Genomic DNA, 16,454 nt, shown 5'->3' with positions numbered 1-16,454 from the left:
AGAGTATGAAGGGATGGACACTGGGAGGAGGTAACTATGGGGAGGAAGTGGGAGGGGAGCTGCTGCATTGTAAATTTTGGTCAATGACATGAGACAAAGTATATGTGAACTGCTGTATGAAAAGTGAATTTACTCTGTAAATCTTCACCCAAATCCTAAAAAAAAAAAAATTACCACAGACTGGGTAGCTTAAAACAACAGAAATTTATTTCTCATGGTTCTTGAGACCAGAAATCCAAAATCATGGCGTTGGCAGGGTTGATTCCTTCTGGAGGCTCTGAGGTAGAATCTGTTCCATGCCTCTCTCCTAGCTTCTGGTGCTGCTGGCAACCCTTTGTGTTCCTTGATTTGTGGACACATTATTCCAATCTCTGCCTCCATCTTCACATTACCTTTTCCCTGTGTTGGCCTGTGTCTCTTCTTTCAAGCACACTAGTCATTGGATTAGCTCCCACCCTAATCCAATATGACATCATCTTAACTTGATAACATCTGCAAAGGCCCTATTTCCAAATAAGTCACTGACAAATAATGAGAATTAGGATTTGAACATATCTTTTGGGGGCGCACATGTTTTTTTTTTATTTTCAGTGAACATGTACACAACAAAACCTGCTCTCATTCAAGGTTCTAGACATAATGATTAATGACATTAGATACAGTCTTCACATTGTATCTTTGAGTCTGAATGTTTCTGCCCCATGCAAGTGTGATATTTACTGTCTGTGATGTCACCTATCCTTTGGGCTACGTGTTCATCTTTATTTCTTACAAATGCTAACTGGGGCCCTTCTGCTTAATGGTAGGGTTCGTGCCAATTCTACTTACTATTTATGAATTTACCAAACATGTTTAATATTCTCACTAAGCCCCCTCCTGTCACTGGGAGGTGATTTGCTATATCTTGGTAGTGATTTCTGCTTTTTGTTGGAGTGAAATCTCCCATGTTTTCTCCCATCAGGCCCTGGATGGGGATTTCTCTGAAGACAACCGCAACAAATGCCGCATTGCCACTGCGCCCTTGATTGAAGCCGTGGAGAACTTGACAGCGTTCGCATCAAACCCTGAGTTTGTTAGTGTTCCTGCCCAGATCAGCTCCGAGGTAGGGAGTGCTTGCAACAAAGATACTACTGAGGTCTTTGGCTAGTTTTGTGTTGTACTGAATGAGTGAGAATGGTTAAAATTCCATAGCTCTCTCTATCAATATGTAGTGAACTGTTATTTTTGTTGTTGTTACATGCACAGTTAGTGAACACCAATCTGTCCACCACTTTTGAGGAGTAATGTCTTAGCTTTATGTATGGAGAGCAATCTCTTTGCACAGATTAGGGATGTGTCTTTCTTTCTTGGGATGTGTCATGCCCAAAGTATTATTTAAGGAGTAACACACATCTAAGTCCCCCTATCTAGGCCCTCTGTAAGCCAGCCTCTACAGGTCCCTGCCCTCTGTCTCCTTCCAGAGGGCATAGGTAGTGACTTGGTCAGTAACAGGACCTTCCAGGACCCACCCACTTACTCATCTCTCTACCCGCTTCCCTTGCCTCTCTGATGTTTGGTCCTAGGGTTCTCAGGCGCAGGAACCGATCCTGGTCTCAGCCAAGACCATGCTGGAAAGCTCATCATACCTCATCCGCACTGCCCGTTCCCTGGCCATCAACCCCAAAGACCCACCCACCTGGTCTGTGCTAGCTGGACATTCCCACACCGTTTCAGACTCCATCAAGAGTCTCATCACATCCATCAGGTCAGTTCCCATCTGCGGATAGCTGTTGGCCTGCCTCTGAACGAGGCAAAGTATACAAACACACTAAGCTTTTTACTTGGTAATAATATTGCTGATCATTATCCTTATCTTCCTCATCATCTCTCTAGTACCAGTGTTAGCTCTGTTCATAAAAATAATAACTAATTTAAGTACTTACTGTATGTCAGATACTATTCTAAGCATTTTACCTTATTATCTTATTTGGCCATTACAACAACCTCATAAAGTAAATACTGCCATTACTTCCGTTTGATTGATGAGAAAATTTAGGCAGAAAGGATTTAGGTGATATTCCCAAGGTTACACCCAGGCCTGATGGCTATAGTATCTAATCATCGTAGTATACTGTCTGTACCTAGGAACTTAGAGAGCACCACTGTTGATTTGGCAAGATTTGGGGTTACCTTTTATAAGTTTGAGAGGTCTTCAAGACCACCCTTAGGTTTTATAATTCACTAGAAGGACTCACAGAATTTAGGAAAGCCATTGCACTCATGGTTATGGTTTAGTACACAAAAAATATACAGATTAAAATCAGCAAAGTGAAGAGGCTCATAGGGCAGAATCCAGGAGAGAGAAGACACAGACTTTCTAGTTGTTCTCTCCCAGTGGATGTAAGTGGATGACACTTACATCTCCCAGCAATGTGGCAACATTCACAGAGTATGGCCAAGCAGGGAAACTCTCCTGAGCCTTGGTGTCCAGAGTTTTTATTTGGAGTTGGTCATGTAGACATGGTTGACAATGCATGGCTGGCCTTAGTCTCTAGCCCCACAGAGGCTATCTGATACTGCATGACCACGGCTCCCACAATAAATTGTACTGTTAGCATAAACTAACTGGTGTGGTCAAAGGTTTCCAAATAAACAAAGACATTCTTAGCAGACAGGACATTCCAAGAGTTTAGAGATTATCTCCCAGGAGCTAGAGCCAAGGCCAAACCTTTCTTTAGGCAAAGTTAATCCTTTACGGTACACTTTTCATTTGCAAATAAGACAAAAAGAATGTCCTAAACCCACAGTAACTCAGATGTCCTTGGTAATCTTAAAAATCAGTTGCTATCAAGTCTGCTCCAATTTAGGGTGACACCATGTGTGTTAAAGTAGAGTGGGTTTCAGTGACTCAGAAGTAGATCCCCAGGCCTTTTTCCAGAGGCACTTTTGAGTGTGCTTGATGTGCTAAGCTTTCAGTTAGTAGCTGAGCACATTATCATTTGCACCACTTGGGGACTCCTTTTTAATCTTAAACCAAAAAAAAAAAAAAAAAACCCACTGCCTAAATTGCTTCATCTTCCTGACGTGGAGCAGCTGGTGGGTTTGAACTGCCAACCTTCTGGTTAGCACCCAAATGCCTTACCCACTATACTATTAGAAATCATTTTTGTAATCTTAGGGTCCTGAAAACATCCCTTGAGTAGGTATAACATTCCTCAGTTTGACCAAAATTAATATCCCTAAGCATGGAATGCATCCTTAGCTATATGTGATTTCTCAATTGCTTTTAAAACTCAGCATCACAGTTAACTTTCTTAATGCCTTGCAAAGAAAAATCTACTAATATTAGAGTGCCCAGAACTTTGTGAATAATGTGTAATGTACCAAGCATAGTACATTTGCACTGAAAATAGTTATATGGTATATAACATATTATACGATTTCTATGCTTATGTCAGTGAATGGAGAATCCGTGTTCATTCAGACTTGCATTGTGCAGTTGTTTTGCATCAGCTGAAATGGAGGGCAGCACCATATCCCTTCCACCAGAGATACGTAGAGTTATCTCAGCTGTTTAACTAAGAAAGGCACAGGCTAGGCATAAGAGGCATTGGCAAGCAAGGATCAGGGACTTAGTGTTACCCTTTAAATAAGGTGATCAAGTGAGGCAAGAAGTGGACAGAGGTACCTGGGCCACAGAGGCTGTGGCAGATTGTGGGACTTGAGCCCATATTTGACTCATGCTGTCCCTTCCAGAGACAAGGCCCCTGGGCAGAGGGAGTGTGACTATTCCATTGATGGCATCAATCGGTGCATCCGGGACATCGAGCAGGCCTCGTTGGCAGCTGTCAGTCAGAGCCTGGCCACAAGGGATGACATCTCTGTGGAGGTACGATGGACTTTGTGTCACTCAGAGGCCTCTGTATATGCTGAAGCATTGAGCTTTAGGGGCTGGGGGCGGGGGGAGTATGATGTAAATCTTTATGGAAGTTTTGACGCTAGAGTTTCATCATTGGACAAATTTCTCCTCTGGAGCTACCCTGGGCAGTTCTCTCTGGAGAGGCTGGGCAGATGCTGAGCAGAGAGAATGACAGTTTAGTGAAGGACCAGATGAACTCGGGGGTGGTGGTAGTTAACATGTGATTGAAACTTGGGTAAACTATCAATGTCAGATAATTAGAGTGTGCTTGTAGTCAATGTTACGACATTCAGTTTAACACAACAGAACAGCCACAGCAGATCTTTGCTTGTTTCATCAATGGACATTTGGCTAATAAATAGATTTAGCACTAACTCTAGTGCATTTGGTCCATTCAAGAGCAAAAGGACTCTGTTCTATGTTATACAATATTTAGTATTCGGGGACCTTTTGCATTCTGTCACCAACTTAGATCCAGTTTGCCCTCTATTGATGATTTTTCCAAAGTTGAGAATAAAATTTTTCTACTTTTCTTCGAGTTTTTTCTATTACCTACCCAAAGACTCCTGATTCATACTTTCTTCCGTCTATTGAAAGTGAAGCACCTGACACCCAGAAGATATTAATAACTATGGATGGCCTGTCTGCTGGTGTTTACTGCTACCGAATCCATTAACACTGGACTTTTGGCCCCTAACTCTAAGCAGTGGGCCCAGAGTTGGTATTGCTCATTTTTATCAATAGAGCTGTCTTTTTACTCCAGCTTCACCCCCTACACACATATCCATTTCTAAGGAAAGAAAGGAGTAAATGTTCTTATCCTTTGTGGGATGCTAGAATTATTATTTATAGCCTATTATTAAAACATAGTATGGATACATGCATCTGTGAAAAACCCACTGCCAACGTCATATATACCTACTGGAGAAAGACTGAAAGCCTTCCCCCTTGAGAACAGGAATGAGACAAGGATGCCCACTATCACTACTTCTGTTCAATATCACTCTAGAAGTCCTAGCCAAAGTTACACAGCAAGAAAAGAAATAAAAAGTATTCAAATTGGAAAATAAGGAGTAAAATGATCTCTGTTTGCAGATGACATGATCCCATCTATAAAACATGATATAGATAGCAAAAAGTGCACATTCATGTACAGCTTGATGAATTACCACAAAATGAATACACCCAAAAGCCAGCACCTAAATCAAGAAAGAGAACCAGGACTTGAGAAGCCCCCCTTATGCCTCCATCCTTGCACCATCCCTCCCTAAACATATCTTCTGTGACTTTTTGCACCAATACTATATTTCTTTCTTTTTTTTTTTTTACTTCATATAAGTGGAATCCTACAGAGTGTATAGTCTTATCTGTCATCTTTCACATCACATTATAGTTTTCTTTGCAATTCACCCACATTATAAAGCTACATAGTTGAAATTCTCTGGACTTGCCGTGCTAAGAAGTAAATTCCTCCCCTTTAACTACATGTGTTTCCTAGTTATTCCATATTTAATAAACCATCTATAATAAGTCAACATTGCTTGAATATTCTTGTGTTCTTGACTACAATCGCAAGACGAATGTGAAGAGAGTAAATTATCAAATAAATAAGACCCTTAGAAGTCTAGAAATCTCTCCCCATTCCCCACCTTCTTTTCTTGTCTAGGACTTTGTTTTAAGTATGTTAGGCTGCTGCTCTTATTGATTAAACTTAGCCTACAGTCCCCTAGCACAGATAGCATTGTTCTGTAGGAAAGTAGCAAAGGCCAGAGTTTCATGTCTGATGAGCAGGACATTGTCACTGTTTCAGGAATTGTCCAGTGTTCTGATCTATTAATCCTGCAATTAACAAGTGAAAACCACAAAACTAAACTCACTGCCCTCGAGTTGATTCTGACTCACAGTGACCCCCTTTGGGTTTCCGAGGTGATAAATCTTTACAGAAGTAGATTGCCCAGTCTTCCTTCCACAGAGTGGCTGCTGGGTTTGAACTGCCAGCCTTCTGGTTAGCAGTTACATGCCTTAGGTGCTACTCTACCAGACCTCCTTTTAACAAGTGAAGCTATCATGAAATTCTTACAATGAATCTGATCCTGCTACTAGTTAATCATCTTTGCTTCTTGATCTGGGTGTTGATTTTTGGGTATACTCATTTTGTGATAATTTATCAAGCCATATGCTTATATACACCTTTCTGTACCCATGTTACATTTTAATAATCTTTACCTTTGGTTTCCCCACTCCTCACACTCACAACATCTTCTAGATATCTTGCCCTATTACTTTGCAGCAGGAGTTCAGTTTTTCGGGATGGAGAGATTAAACTGTCTCTCAAACCTGGGAAGAACTACCTTGAGGGTGTCATTTTTAATATTTGTATCCACATCACTAAATACAGTGAACTAGAACCCAAGCTGAGCTCAGTGGGCATTTTATTGTGTGTAGTCCTGCTTTCAAAGAGTTGATCACATTTTATGTCACTCCCATTCCCCCTTAAGACATTATTAGTTCTGTAGAACACAGTGACCTGGATGTTCCCTCAGCCCCCACCATTAGCTCTGCCATTTGGGCATAATTGCCTTTCCTTCTTGAAAATATATGACTGTTGTACATTTTCCGTAATTATGCTAAATAACCAGTAAAGTTACCAGTAGCATCAGTTGTCACTTCTGGTTGGTGGAAGCGAGAAGCCAGTCAGAGGATCAGGAACTGATAAGAAGCGCTCAAGCAAGCTGCCCCTTGTCTCTCACAGGAAGCACTCTGGGGGAAGGTCAGCTTGATAGCATGGGTGCAAACATTTTTTATGTCCATTTCATGTGGCTCCCTTGCCTTTTACATGGGCCTTTTTGAAATACTGCCACTCCATGAGGGACCACTGTGGGATGAACTTGACAGTTTTCTCCTTATCAGGCCCTACAGGAGCAGCTAACTTCAGTGGTGCAGGAAATCGGACACCTTATCGACCCCATCACCACAGCAGCTCGGGGAGAAGCAGCCCAGCTGGGACATAAGGTAATGTGCACTGAGGATCTTGCTGACTGACAGTATGTGTGCTCAGGGGAGAGGGGTATGTAGTGACTCTTTTTGTTCCCAAAGCCTGTAGTGCCAAGCATTGTGCCTTGGTCCAATGATGGGTTAAGCTGCAGAAAATTGCACTCAACCTTCCCTTGACATCTAACCCAAAAAGTATTTCTTCAGGATCTATTTTCACCTTGCACTGAAAAGAAAGCTAGTGTGGAATTGTTCTGATTGCAGTCAAACATTCCAGTTAACAAGGAGCAATTTATAGTGAGCCATTGCTCTCGACCTTCTCTGAAATAAAACCAGCACTGAAGCTGTCATTCCTAGCCTGAGGGCTGCCATTTTTTCTCCTTGGTAGACTGGCCCCATCCTGGTGTATTTAGGGGTACATTGTTCTTCTGCGGTTTCTGCTGTATTGTCTATTATTGGGGGAAAACAAACGGAATGACAAACAGAATCTGCTCCCAATCCAGGAAACCTCTCCACAAAGGTAGACATGAAAGAAAACAATTTTATTATTGAATAAGCATTAAACCAGAATGTGATGCATCACTGATAGCCAGCTAAAGAGAATCCAAAGACAGAAATGAATCTAACTCTTTTGTGTAGCTGAGTGGGTACAGCCCTTTCCATTCTTGTTTTCAAGATAAAATTACTGATTCTCTCATGTCTTTATGGCTTTAGGTAGGTTTGCAATTTGGAGCCTGGCACCACCTGAAGTTATACTTATCTCCTGCCAGGAAACTGGGAGGGAGGGACATGATCTTCCTTGATTATCACATTTCAAAAGAAATGGCTCCCAGGTCCTCAAGGAAAGATCCTTGATCTACATATTTTTGAAAGAGATAGAGGAAGAACTTAAAATTACAAGTTTTCTGAAATAAATGCTGCTGTAAGGTTGTTATGAGTCAGAATCGACTTGCTAACAATGGGTTTATTCTTACTTTGAAGGAGCCCACTTCAAACCACTGCAACAGTTAAGCACTCAGGTGCTAACGGAAAGGTTGGCAATTTGAATCCACCAGCCGTTCCATGGGAGAAAGATGTGACAGTCTGCTCCAGTAAAGATTCCAGCCTGGGAAACCCTATGGGACAGTTCTGTGCCATCCTGTAGGATCGCTGCGAATCAGAATCAACTCAATGGCAATGAGTTATTTTTCATTTAAGAGGGCACTAGTGGTTCATTGGTAGAATTCTTGCCTTTCATGATGGAGACTGAGGTTCAAGTGCCAGTCAGTGCACTTCATGTGCAACTGCCACCCATCTGTCATTGGAGACTTAATGTGTTTCTATAATGCCAAACAGGTTTCAGCAGAGCTTCAAGACTAAGATTAGGAAGAAAGGCCTGGCAATCTACTTCCAAACAATCAGCCAATAAAAACCTTATGGATCACATTTTTCTGATCTGCAAGATTGTTCATGGAGATGGCATAGGAGTGGGAAGCATTTCATTTCATTGTGCAGGGGGTCACCATGAATCAGGGGCCAACTTGACAGCAGCCAACAACAACATTTTGAATTTGTATTTGCTCTTACATTGTCCTTACACATAAGGAAAGGAATCCTTGCAGACATCACTTCTGGATGACCAAAGCCTTCCTGCAAGGCCCCTCCAGAGAAGTCATTCACTGAGGTTAATACCCATATTTTTTAAGTGCTGAATGATGCTTTGACTATTTGGGGTTCATTTTGCAAATCTTTAAGGATGTTGACTTGACCTGTAGCCTATGCCAGAAATTGTATTTCCCAGCATTTATCAGTGTAACTGTCAGTATCTATGTGCAGATAAAGAAATCCTGTAGCCAAAATCTTTTCTACAGATATCGATTTTTTAAAATCAATATTGCCCTTTTAAATTACAGAATAGCTTAAGGGCCCACTAAGCTTTCTGCTGGCTCTGAGATGGGATTTTTAGATTTAAAATGATCAGTGACTCTCTGTCTCTTCAAGTGTAGCAGACTCTGTTTTTTAGCTGATTCCTCTATAATAAGAAAAGGACTTGTCCCCCTGTGTGAAGAGGGTTTGGAGACTGGCTGGGGGCAGGGGAACAGGTAGGGGTCTGCAGGCTTGCAAGCTGGGGCCCCTGCCTGACTGTCTGTCACTCAGTGTTATGGATTGTCTTGTGTTCTTCAAAATTCTGTATTGGAATCCTAACCCCTATACCTGTGGGTGTAATCTTGGTTGGAAATAGGGCTTTCTTTGTCATGTTAATGAGGCCACATCAGTAAAGGGTGTCTCTTGTACCTAATTGCTTTTGAGATATAAAAGAGAAAAATCAGGCACAGAAGCAAACAGGCACAAATGGGAGAAAGATAGATGTCAAGTGTATATCACCATGGAAAAAAAGAAGGCCAAGAAGAATGCTAGCGAATCTGAGACAAGGCTTTTGCCCCGGGATAGGCACAGATTGAGAGAGTCTTCCCCCAGGGCCGATGCACTGAATTCAGACTTCTAGCCTCTGGACTGTGAGAACATAATTTTTTTGTTCATTAAAGTCACATGTGTTTCTGCTGTAGCAACACTAATAAACTAAGAGACAAAGAAACCAAGTCTGGCAGAGAAACCAGATGTTTCAGCAGTGACTCTCCATTTTAGTAGGAATTTCATAAGGAAGTATTTCTAGACTTCTTAGATAGCAATATCCTTGGCTCTGCAGACACTACTGGAGGAATAATTCCTGTGTCAGTGGGTGGCATCAAAAGAAAAATAATCAGTATGTTTGTGTCACTTGAATTACAAATTTACTCTTGGCACTTTGTCTAAATATGTCTCTCATCTTGTAGGAGTTTTGGACAAAGGAAGCCTGTGAGGCCACGTATCAAGAAGAATCATTGACTGAAAACTAATACCTATCTTGTTTTAAATGCTCTGTTATAGTGCTTAGGTTCTCCCCTGGCTCAGCAGCTAGGATGCCACTTGGGAGTGAATAGAAATACAAATTCTTAGAAAGCACTCTAGATCTCTTGACTCAACCAAAACCAAAAACCAGTCTCACTGCCATCAAGCCAATTCCAACTCATAGCAACCCTATAGGACAAAGTAGAACTGCCTCATAGGCTTTCAAAGGCTCTGAATCTTTACAGAAATCAACTGCCTCATCTTTCTCCCATGGGGCTGCTGGTGGGGTCAAACCACCAACCTTTTGGTTAGCAGTCAACAAAATTCTGTGTTATTTTAATTCATGTGTCAACCCAGATGAGGAAGTTTCCTGCTCTGTCATGTCTTTTAAGAACAGGCAGTATTAGAGTTCTTGCTGTGCTGCCTGTTGGTAGCTGCCATCGAGTTGGCCCTGGACTCATGTGGACCCCATACACCATGGAATGAAATGCTGCCCGCTCCTGTACCATCCCCATTCTCAGTTGCACATCAGATTGTTGTGATCCATTGGATGGTCATTAGCAGATTTGTGGAAGGAAATTCCCAGGCCTGTCTTCTAATCTGTCTTAGTCTGGAAGCTCTGCTGAAACTTGTTCCTCATCATAGCAACACATAAGCCTCCACTGACAGAAGAGTGGTAGCTATATATGAAGTTCATTGGCTGGGAATTGAACCCATATCTCCCTCATGGAAAGTGAGAATTCTACCAGTAAACCACTGTACTGGTTCTCCAGTGCCACTCTAACAGAAAGTACCACAAATGTATGTCTTGAACAAGCAGGGATTTATTCTCTTACAGTTTAGGAGGCTAGAAGTCTGAGTTTAAAGTGCTGGCTCAAGGGGCTAGGTGAAGGCCCCTCAACCTTGGGCTTCAGCTCTACTTCTTGCTCCCAGCCCACTGAAGCTGGAAGCATCACTTAGCTCAGATGGCTGCTAGCTGCTAAGGCTGACAAACCCATGGTTGACCAGCAACATGGCACAGTCCCAAGATTATCAAGCAATATGGCAGGCCACTAATTCAAGTCCATTAGCAATCCCAAGATTGGCAGACAACACGGCAGGTGACTCAGATAAAGACTCAGCTACATGCAGGGTCCAACCGTGCCAAAAAGCTGCAGAGACCTTTCTCAAAACTGACTTCTTATACACTGGAAGCAGACTATATCCCTAAGGCAGCTACTCGGCTACCCTAGTAGATTCCACCATGGAGCTGATTACCAGTCTCATTATAGGGAATAACTACATCCAGCTGCCCAGCCACTCAAAACCAGGCCCAGCCAAGTTGACACATAATCTTAACTACCACAACCACCAAGCTCCCTAGATAGAGGCAAAAGGGAAAATCACATAACTTCATATTTGTTTGCCCAATTTGGGCAATAAAATAAATATCAGTTGGGTAATACTGATACAAATAAATGACTGACTGATGAAATAAATGTGAAGGAAGACACAAATCTCCCAGGCAAAAGAATTCCAAATAATTTATGTGGATAGTCTACTTCCCAAGAAAGTGGAGTTTAACTTCCCACTCTTTACATTCTCCCTGATTGGGATAATCATGGACAAAACATTTAAACTGATGTGATACATTTTTGCTTTTATCCTGTATCTAAGACATGGTTGAACTGCTTATTCCCTGTGGAGCAGAAGCCAAAAACTTTTGAGTGGAGTACCTTCTATTATTGAGTCTTTTCTCTCAGCTCCCCTGCCCCCATTCTTCTCCTAATGCCCCTTCCTTCTGAGTTTGTAAGATATTCGACTTTGGTTCTTAAAATGCATTTTATTTGCAAAACTGAGCATTTGGACAATTGAAGTCAGTTTTCACGCCTAACTCTGAATCTCAGAGTAGGTGTTTTTTTTTTGTTGTTGTTGTTTTTAGCACTTGGGAGCTCTGGTAGCATAGTGGCTAAGGCACTTGACTGCTAACCAGAAGGCTGGCGGTTCAAACCCACCAGCCACTCCTCAGAAGGAAGGTTGGGCAATCCTACTTCTGTAGTGATACTGCCTTGGAAACCCAAGGAGGGGTCGCTATGAGTCAGGGCTGACTCGACGGCACATAACAACAACAACAACCATCATGGAGAAAGAGGTATGTTGTTGTTGTTGTTATTTGCCATCGAGTCAGCCCCGACTCCTAGCGACCCCTCCTTGGGTTTCCAAGGTGGTATCATTACGGAAGTGGATTGCCCCATCTTCCTTCCGAGGAGTGGCTGGTGGGTTTGAACCTCCAGCCTCCTGGTTAGCAGTCAAGTGCCTTAGGCACTATGCTGCCAGAGCTCCTAAGGAAGAGGTATACATCTCCCTAAAGGAAGTAAAAAGAGTTCATTCATTAGCAAGCACTTTCTTTCTCTAGGAATGGGTCCCTTCTAACAGCATAACCAAAACAGAAGAGAGGATGTCTGGCTATTCTTGCTTCTAAGGAGCAGTCTGGCAGTACTTCTCCAAGAGTTTATTGAGTAAATTGTAGCAGGTTTCTGTCTGTCCCTGGGAGTCATTTATCCCCACACCACCCCCCACACAGTCAGTGGTGCCCCTGAAGGACACCCATGTACTTATATGCATCTGTGCATTTTTTTTTTCTCTTGAAAGGTCACACAGCTGGCAAGCTACTTTGAACCCTTGATCTTGGCTGCGGTTGGTGTTGCCTCCAAGATTCTTGACCATCAGCAGCAGATGACAGTGCTGGACCAGACCAAGACACTTGCGGAGTCTGCCCTCCAGATGTTGTATGCAGCCAAAGAAGGTGGTGGTAACCCCAAGGTACAGTTCAGGATGTTAAGGATTCACTGTGGCTCCTAAGAGCCATACATTCCTGCTATATTGTGTCCCTTTGGGAAAAAATTCTCTAGTTCTCACTTGGTGGCAATTGATTTCCCACTATTAAGTGGGAAATAATCTTTTCTTTTTTTAAAACATTTTATTGTGGTTTGGGTGGAAGTTGACAGAGCAGATTAGTTTCCTATTCAACAGTTTATACACAGTTTGTTTTATGACATTAATTGTAATCCCCTTAATGTAATAGCACTCTTTCCACTTCTCTGGATTCCCTGTTTCCGTTCTCCCATATTTCCTGCACTTTTCTTCTTCTGAAGTTTGTTTAGGGGCAAATGCTGCTGTTTTGGTCTCATATAGTTCATTGTTCTGAGGAACACATTCTTCATGGGTGTTGCTATTCACCGTCTATTGTTTGGCTGCGAGGTGATCTCTGGGAGTGGGTTCATTTTTAAGTTCGAAGGTGTCTAGGGGCCAGTCATAGTCTCAGGTGTTCCACCATTCTTCTGTCAGACTGGTGAGTCTGGTCTTTTATGATTTTCAATTTTGTTCTACATTTTTCTCCCACTCTGTCTAGGAACTTCTGTTGAGATCTGGATTAGAGCAGTCAGTAGGAATTATCAGATACCATCTAGTTCTAGTCGCAGGATAGTGGAGGCGGTGGTTCATGTGGTCTGTTAGTCCGTTGGGCTAATTGTCTCCTTGAGTCTTTTATTTTCTTCCTTCTTCTTTGCTCTAGATGGGAAGAGACTAGTAGGTGTATCTTAGATAGCCACTTGCAAGCTGTTAAGACCCCAGTCACTACACAGTTGTCCTTATGAACTGTTAGATGCTGTTGAGTCAGTGCCAACACATAGCAACACTGTGTACAGCAGAATAAAATGTTGCCCAGTCCTGAACCATCCTCACAATCATTACTGTTCTTGAACCCATAATTGCAGCCACTGTGTCAATCCATCTTGTTGAGGGACTTCCCTTTTGTTGCTGACCCTCTACTTTTCTCAAGAATGATATCTTTCTCTAGGAATTGGTCCCTTCTAACTGCATGACCAAAACACAAGAGAGGATGTCTGGCCATTCTTGCTTCTAAGGAGCAGTCTGGCTGTACTTCTCTAAGACTATATTTTGCCAATAGACCTAGATATTCTCCAAGACTATGGTCCTAATCCCTCAAGCCCAGTAACTCAGTCCCTCAAGGTATTTGTGTATGATTAAGAAGTTTGCCTCACTTCGTGCACGTATGCTGTACAGTTGTTGTTGTTATGTGCCGTCGAGTCGGCCCCAACACATAGCGACCCCTCCTTGGGTTTCCAAGGCAGTATCACTACGGAAGTAGGATTGCCCAACCTTCCTTCCAAGGAGTGGCTGGTGGGTTTGAACCACCAGCCTTCTGGTTAGCAGTCAAGTGCTTTAGCCACTATGCTACCAGAGCTTCTTGCTCTACTGTATGCCTTGATATATTTGTAGCACATGCAGATACATATATGGAAATAGTCTCTGCCAAACCTATATAAGCTCATGGGTATATTCCCATATACCATCCCAAACTTGTTCAGATTACATATCTACCTGTGTATCCACTTGTAAATTTTTGTTTGTTATTATTGTTATTGCAGGATTGTATATATAATAATATTTACTATAGTTGCCTGTTACACTTGCATATCTCCCAGTATCTTCCTTTGCCTTGGCCATGTTGTGCTGACCTCCCTCTTATTATATATTACCTTTCCCAGCACTCAAGTTAATACATGTCTACTATCTAATTAGTGAATTTCTTTTGCTCTCCCTGCCATCCCCAGTAGCCATCAAAGAATTTTTTTTCTGTGCGTAAACCTTTTCTTGACTTTTTGTAATAGTGGTCTCATACAGTATTTGCCCTTTTATGACTGACTTATTTCATTCAGCGTAATGTCCTCCAGGTTTTGAGATGTCTCATGGATTCATCATTACTCTAATGCTACATTATATTCCACTTGTGTGTTTGTACCATAGTTTATCCATTCATCTGTTGATGGGCGTTTAGGTTGTTTCCATCTTTCTGCTACTGTGTATGTGTATAATGCTGTGATGAACATGGTGTATATTTATTTGTCATGGCTCTTATTTCTCTAGGATATATATCTGGTCCTCGGAAGGAAGGTTGGGCAATCTACTTCCGTGGTGATACTGCCTCGGAAACCCAAGCAGGGGTCTCTATGAGTCGGGTCCGACTCGACAGCACATAACATCACAACAACGTATATCTGGTAATGGGATTGCTAGGTGATATGGTATTTCTATTTCCAGCTTTTTTAAAGTGCCATACTGTTTTCCACAGTGGTTGCACCATTTTACAATCCCACCAGCAGTATATGAGAGTTCCAGTCTCTCCACACCCTTGCCTGCGTTAGTTCCTTTCTGGTTTTTTTGATCATTGCTATTATTGCTGGGGATGAGATGATATCTCATTGTTGTTTTGATTTGCATCTCTCTAATGGTTAACGAAGGAGCTCTGGTAGCATAGTGCTTAAGGCACTTGACTGCTAACCAGAAGGCTGGTCGTTCAAACCCACCAGCCACTCCTCAGAAGGAAGATGGGGCAATCTACTTCCTTAGTGATACTGCTTCAGAAACCCAAGGAGGGGTCACTATGAGTCGGGTCCGACTCAACAGCACATAACAACAGCAACAGTGGTTAATGATCATGGGCATCTCTTCGTGTATTTTTTGGCTGTCTGAATGTCATCTTTGATGAAGCATCTGTTCATATCCTTTGCCCATTTTAAAACTGGATGGTGTATCTTTTTGTTGTTGAGGTATTGAAGTTTTCTGTAAATTTTAGAAATTAGTTCCTCGTCTGATAGGTAATTGCCAAATTTTTTCCCAGACTATAGGTTCTCTTTTTACTCTTTTGGAGAAGACTTTTGATGCACGTAAGTGTTTAATTTTTAGGAGATCTCAGTCATCTAGTTTATCTTCTGCTGTTTGTGAAGTTTTCATTGTTTGATAGATTATTTATGCCATAAATTAGGGCCCCTAAGTTTGCCCCTATTTTTTCTTCCATGATCTTTATAGTTTTAGGTTCTACATTTAAGTCTTTGATCCATCTTGAGTTAGTTTTTGTATATACTTTCAGATAGGGATCCTGTTTCATTTTTCTGCAAATAGATATCCAGTTTTGCCAGAACCATTTATTAAAGAGATCTCTCTTCCCCCGTTTAATGGATTTTCCCTTGTCTGAGAGCAGCTGTCCAAAGTTGAATAGATTTATTTCTGGGTTGTCAATTCTGTTACATTGGTCTATGTGTCTGTCAGTGTACTAGTCCTAGGCTGTTTTGACTACCATGGCTACATAGTAAGTATGTTCTGAAATTGGGAAGTGTGAAGCCTCCTACATTGTTCTTCTTTAGTGGTGCTTTGCTTATCTGGAGTCACTTTCTTTTCCATACAAAGTTGATGATTAGTTTTTCATGTCTTTAAAGAATAATGATGGGATCAGGATTGAGATTGCATTATAGTTATGGATTGCTTTGGGCAGTATTGACATTTTTACAGTGTTGAGTCTTCATAGTCAGGAGCATATGTTCTTCCATTTATGGAGGTCTCTTGGTTTCTTGCAGGAGTGTTTTGTAGTTTTCTTTGTATAAGTCCTTTTACATCCCTGATTAGATTTATTCCCAAGTGTATCTTCTTTTAGGTGGCTATTATAAGTGATACTGTTTTCCTGGTTTCCTATTCAGAGTTCTCTTTGTTAGTGTAGAGAAATCTGACTGATTTTTATATGTTGATTTTATACTCTGCCACTTTGCTGAATTCTTTTTTTTTTTTTTAATTAGGATTTGGGTGAAGATTTACAGAGTAAATTCACTTTTCATACAGCAGTTCACATATACTTTGTCTC

General features: G+C 41.7%; 1 protein-coding gene across 1 annotated transcript in view; it reads left to right on the top strand.

The window, feature by feature from the left end:
- TLN2 (talin 2) overlaps positions 1–16,454 on the top strand; it is a 278,945-nt gene that overhangs the window by 150,624 nt on the left and 111,867 nt on the right. The window contains exons 35-39 of the mRNA XM_007958215.2: positions 962–1,102; positions 1,563–1,744; positions 3,736–3,868; positions 6,809–6,910; positions 12,389–12,559. Coding sequence (XP_007956406.1) covers positions 962–1,102; positions 1,563–1,744; positions 3,736–3,868; positions 6,809–6,910; positions 12,389–12,559 — 729 coding nt within the window. The remainder of the gene's footprint in view (positions 1–961; positions 1,103–1,562; positions 1,745–3,735; positions 3,869–6,808; positions 6,911–12,388; positions 12,560–16,454) is intronic.

This window comes from Orycteropus afer, unplaced genomic scaffold (assembly GCF_000298275.1).
Source record: "Orycteropus afer afer isolate SDZICR_OR568_19922 unplaced genomic scaffold, OryAfe1.0 scaffold00015, whole genome shotgun sequence".
In the NCBI taxonomy this organism is placed as follows: domain Eukaryota; kingdom Metazoa; phylum Chordata; class Mammalia; order Tubulidentata; family Orycteropodidae; genus Orycteropus; species Orycteropus afer.
Note: the sequence above shows the minus strand (reverse complement) of the source record. Positions and strands in the feature narration are given on the sequence as shown.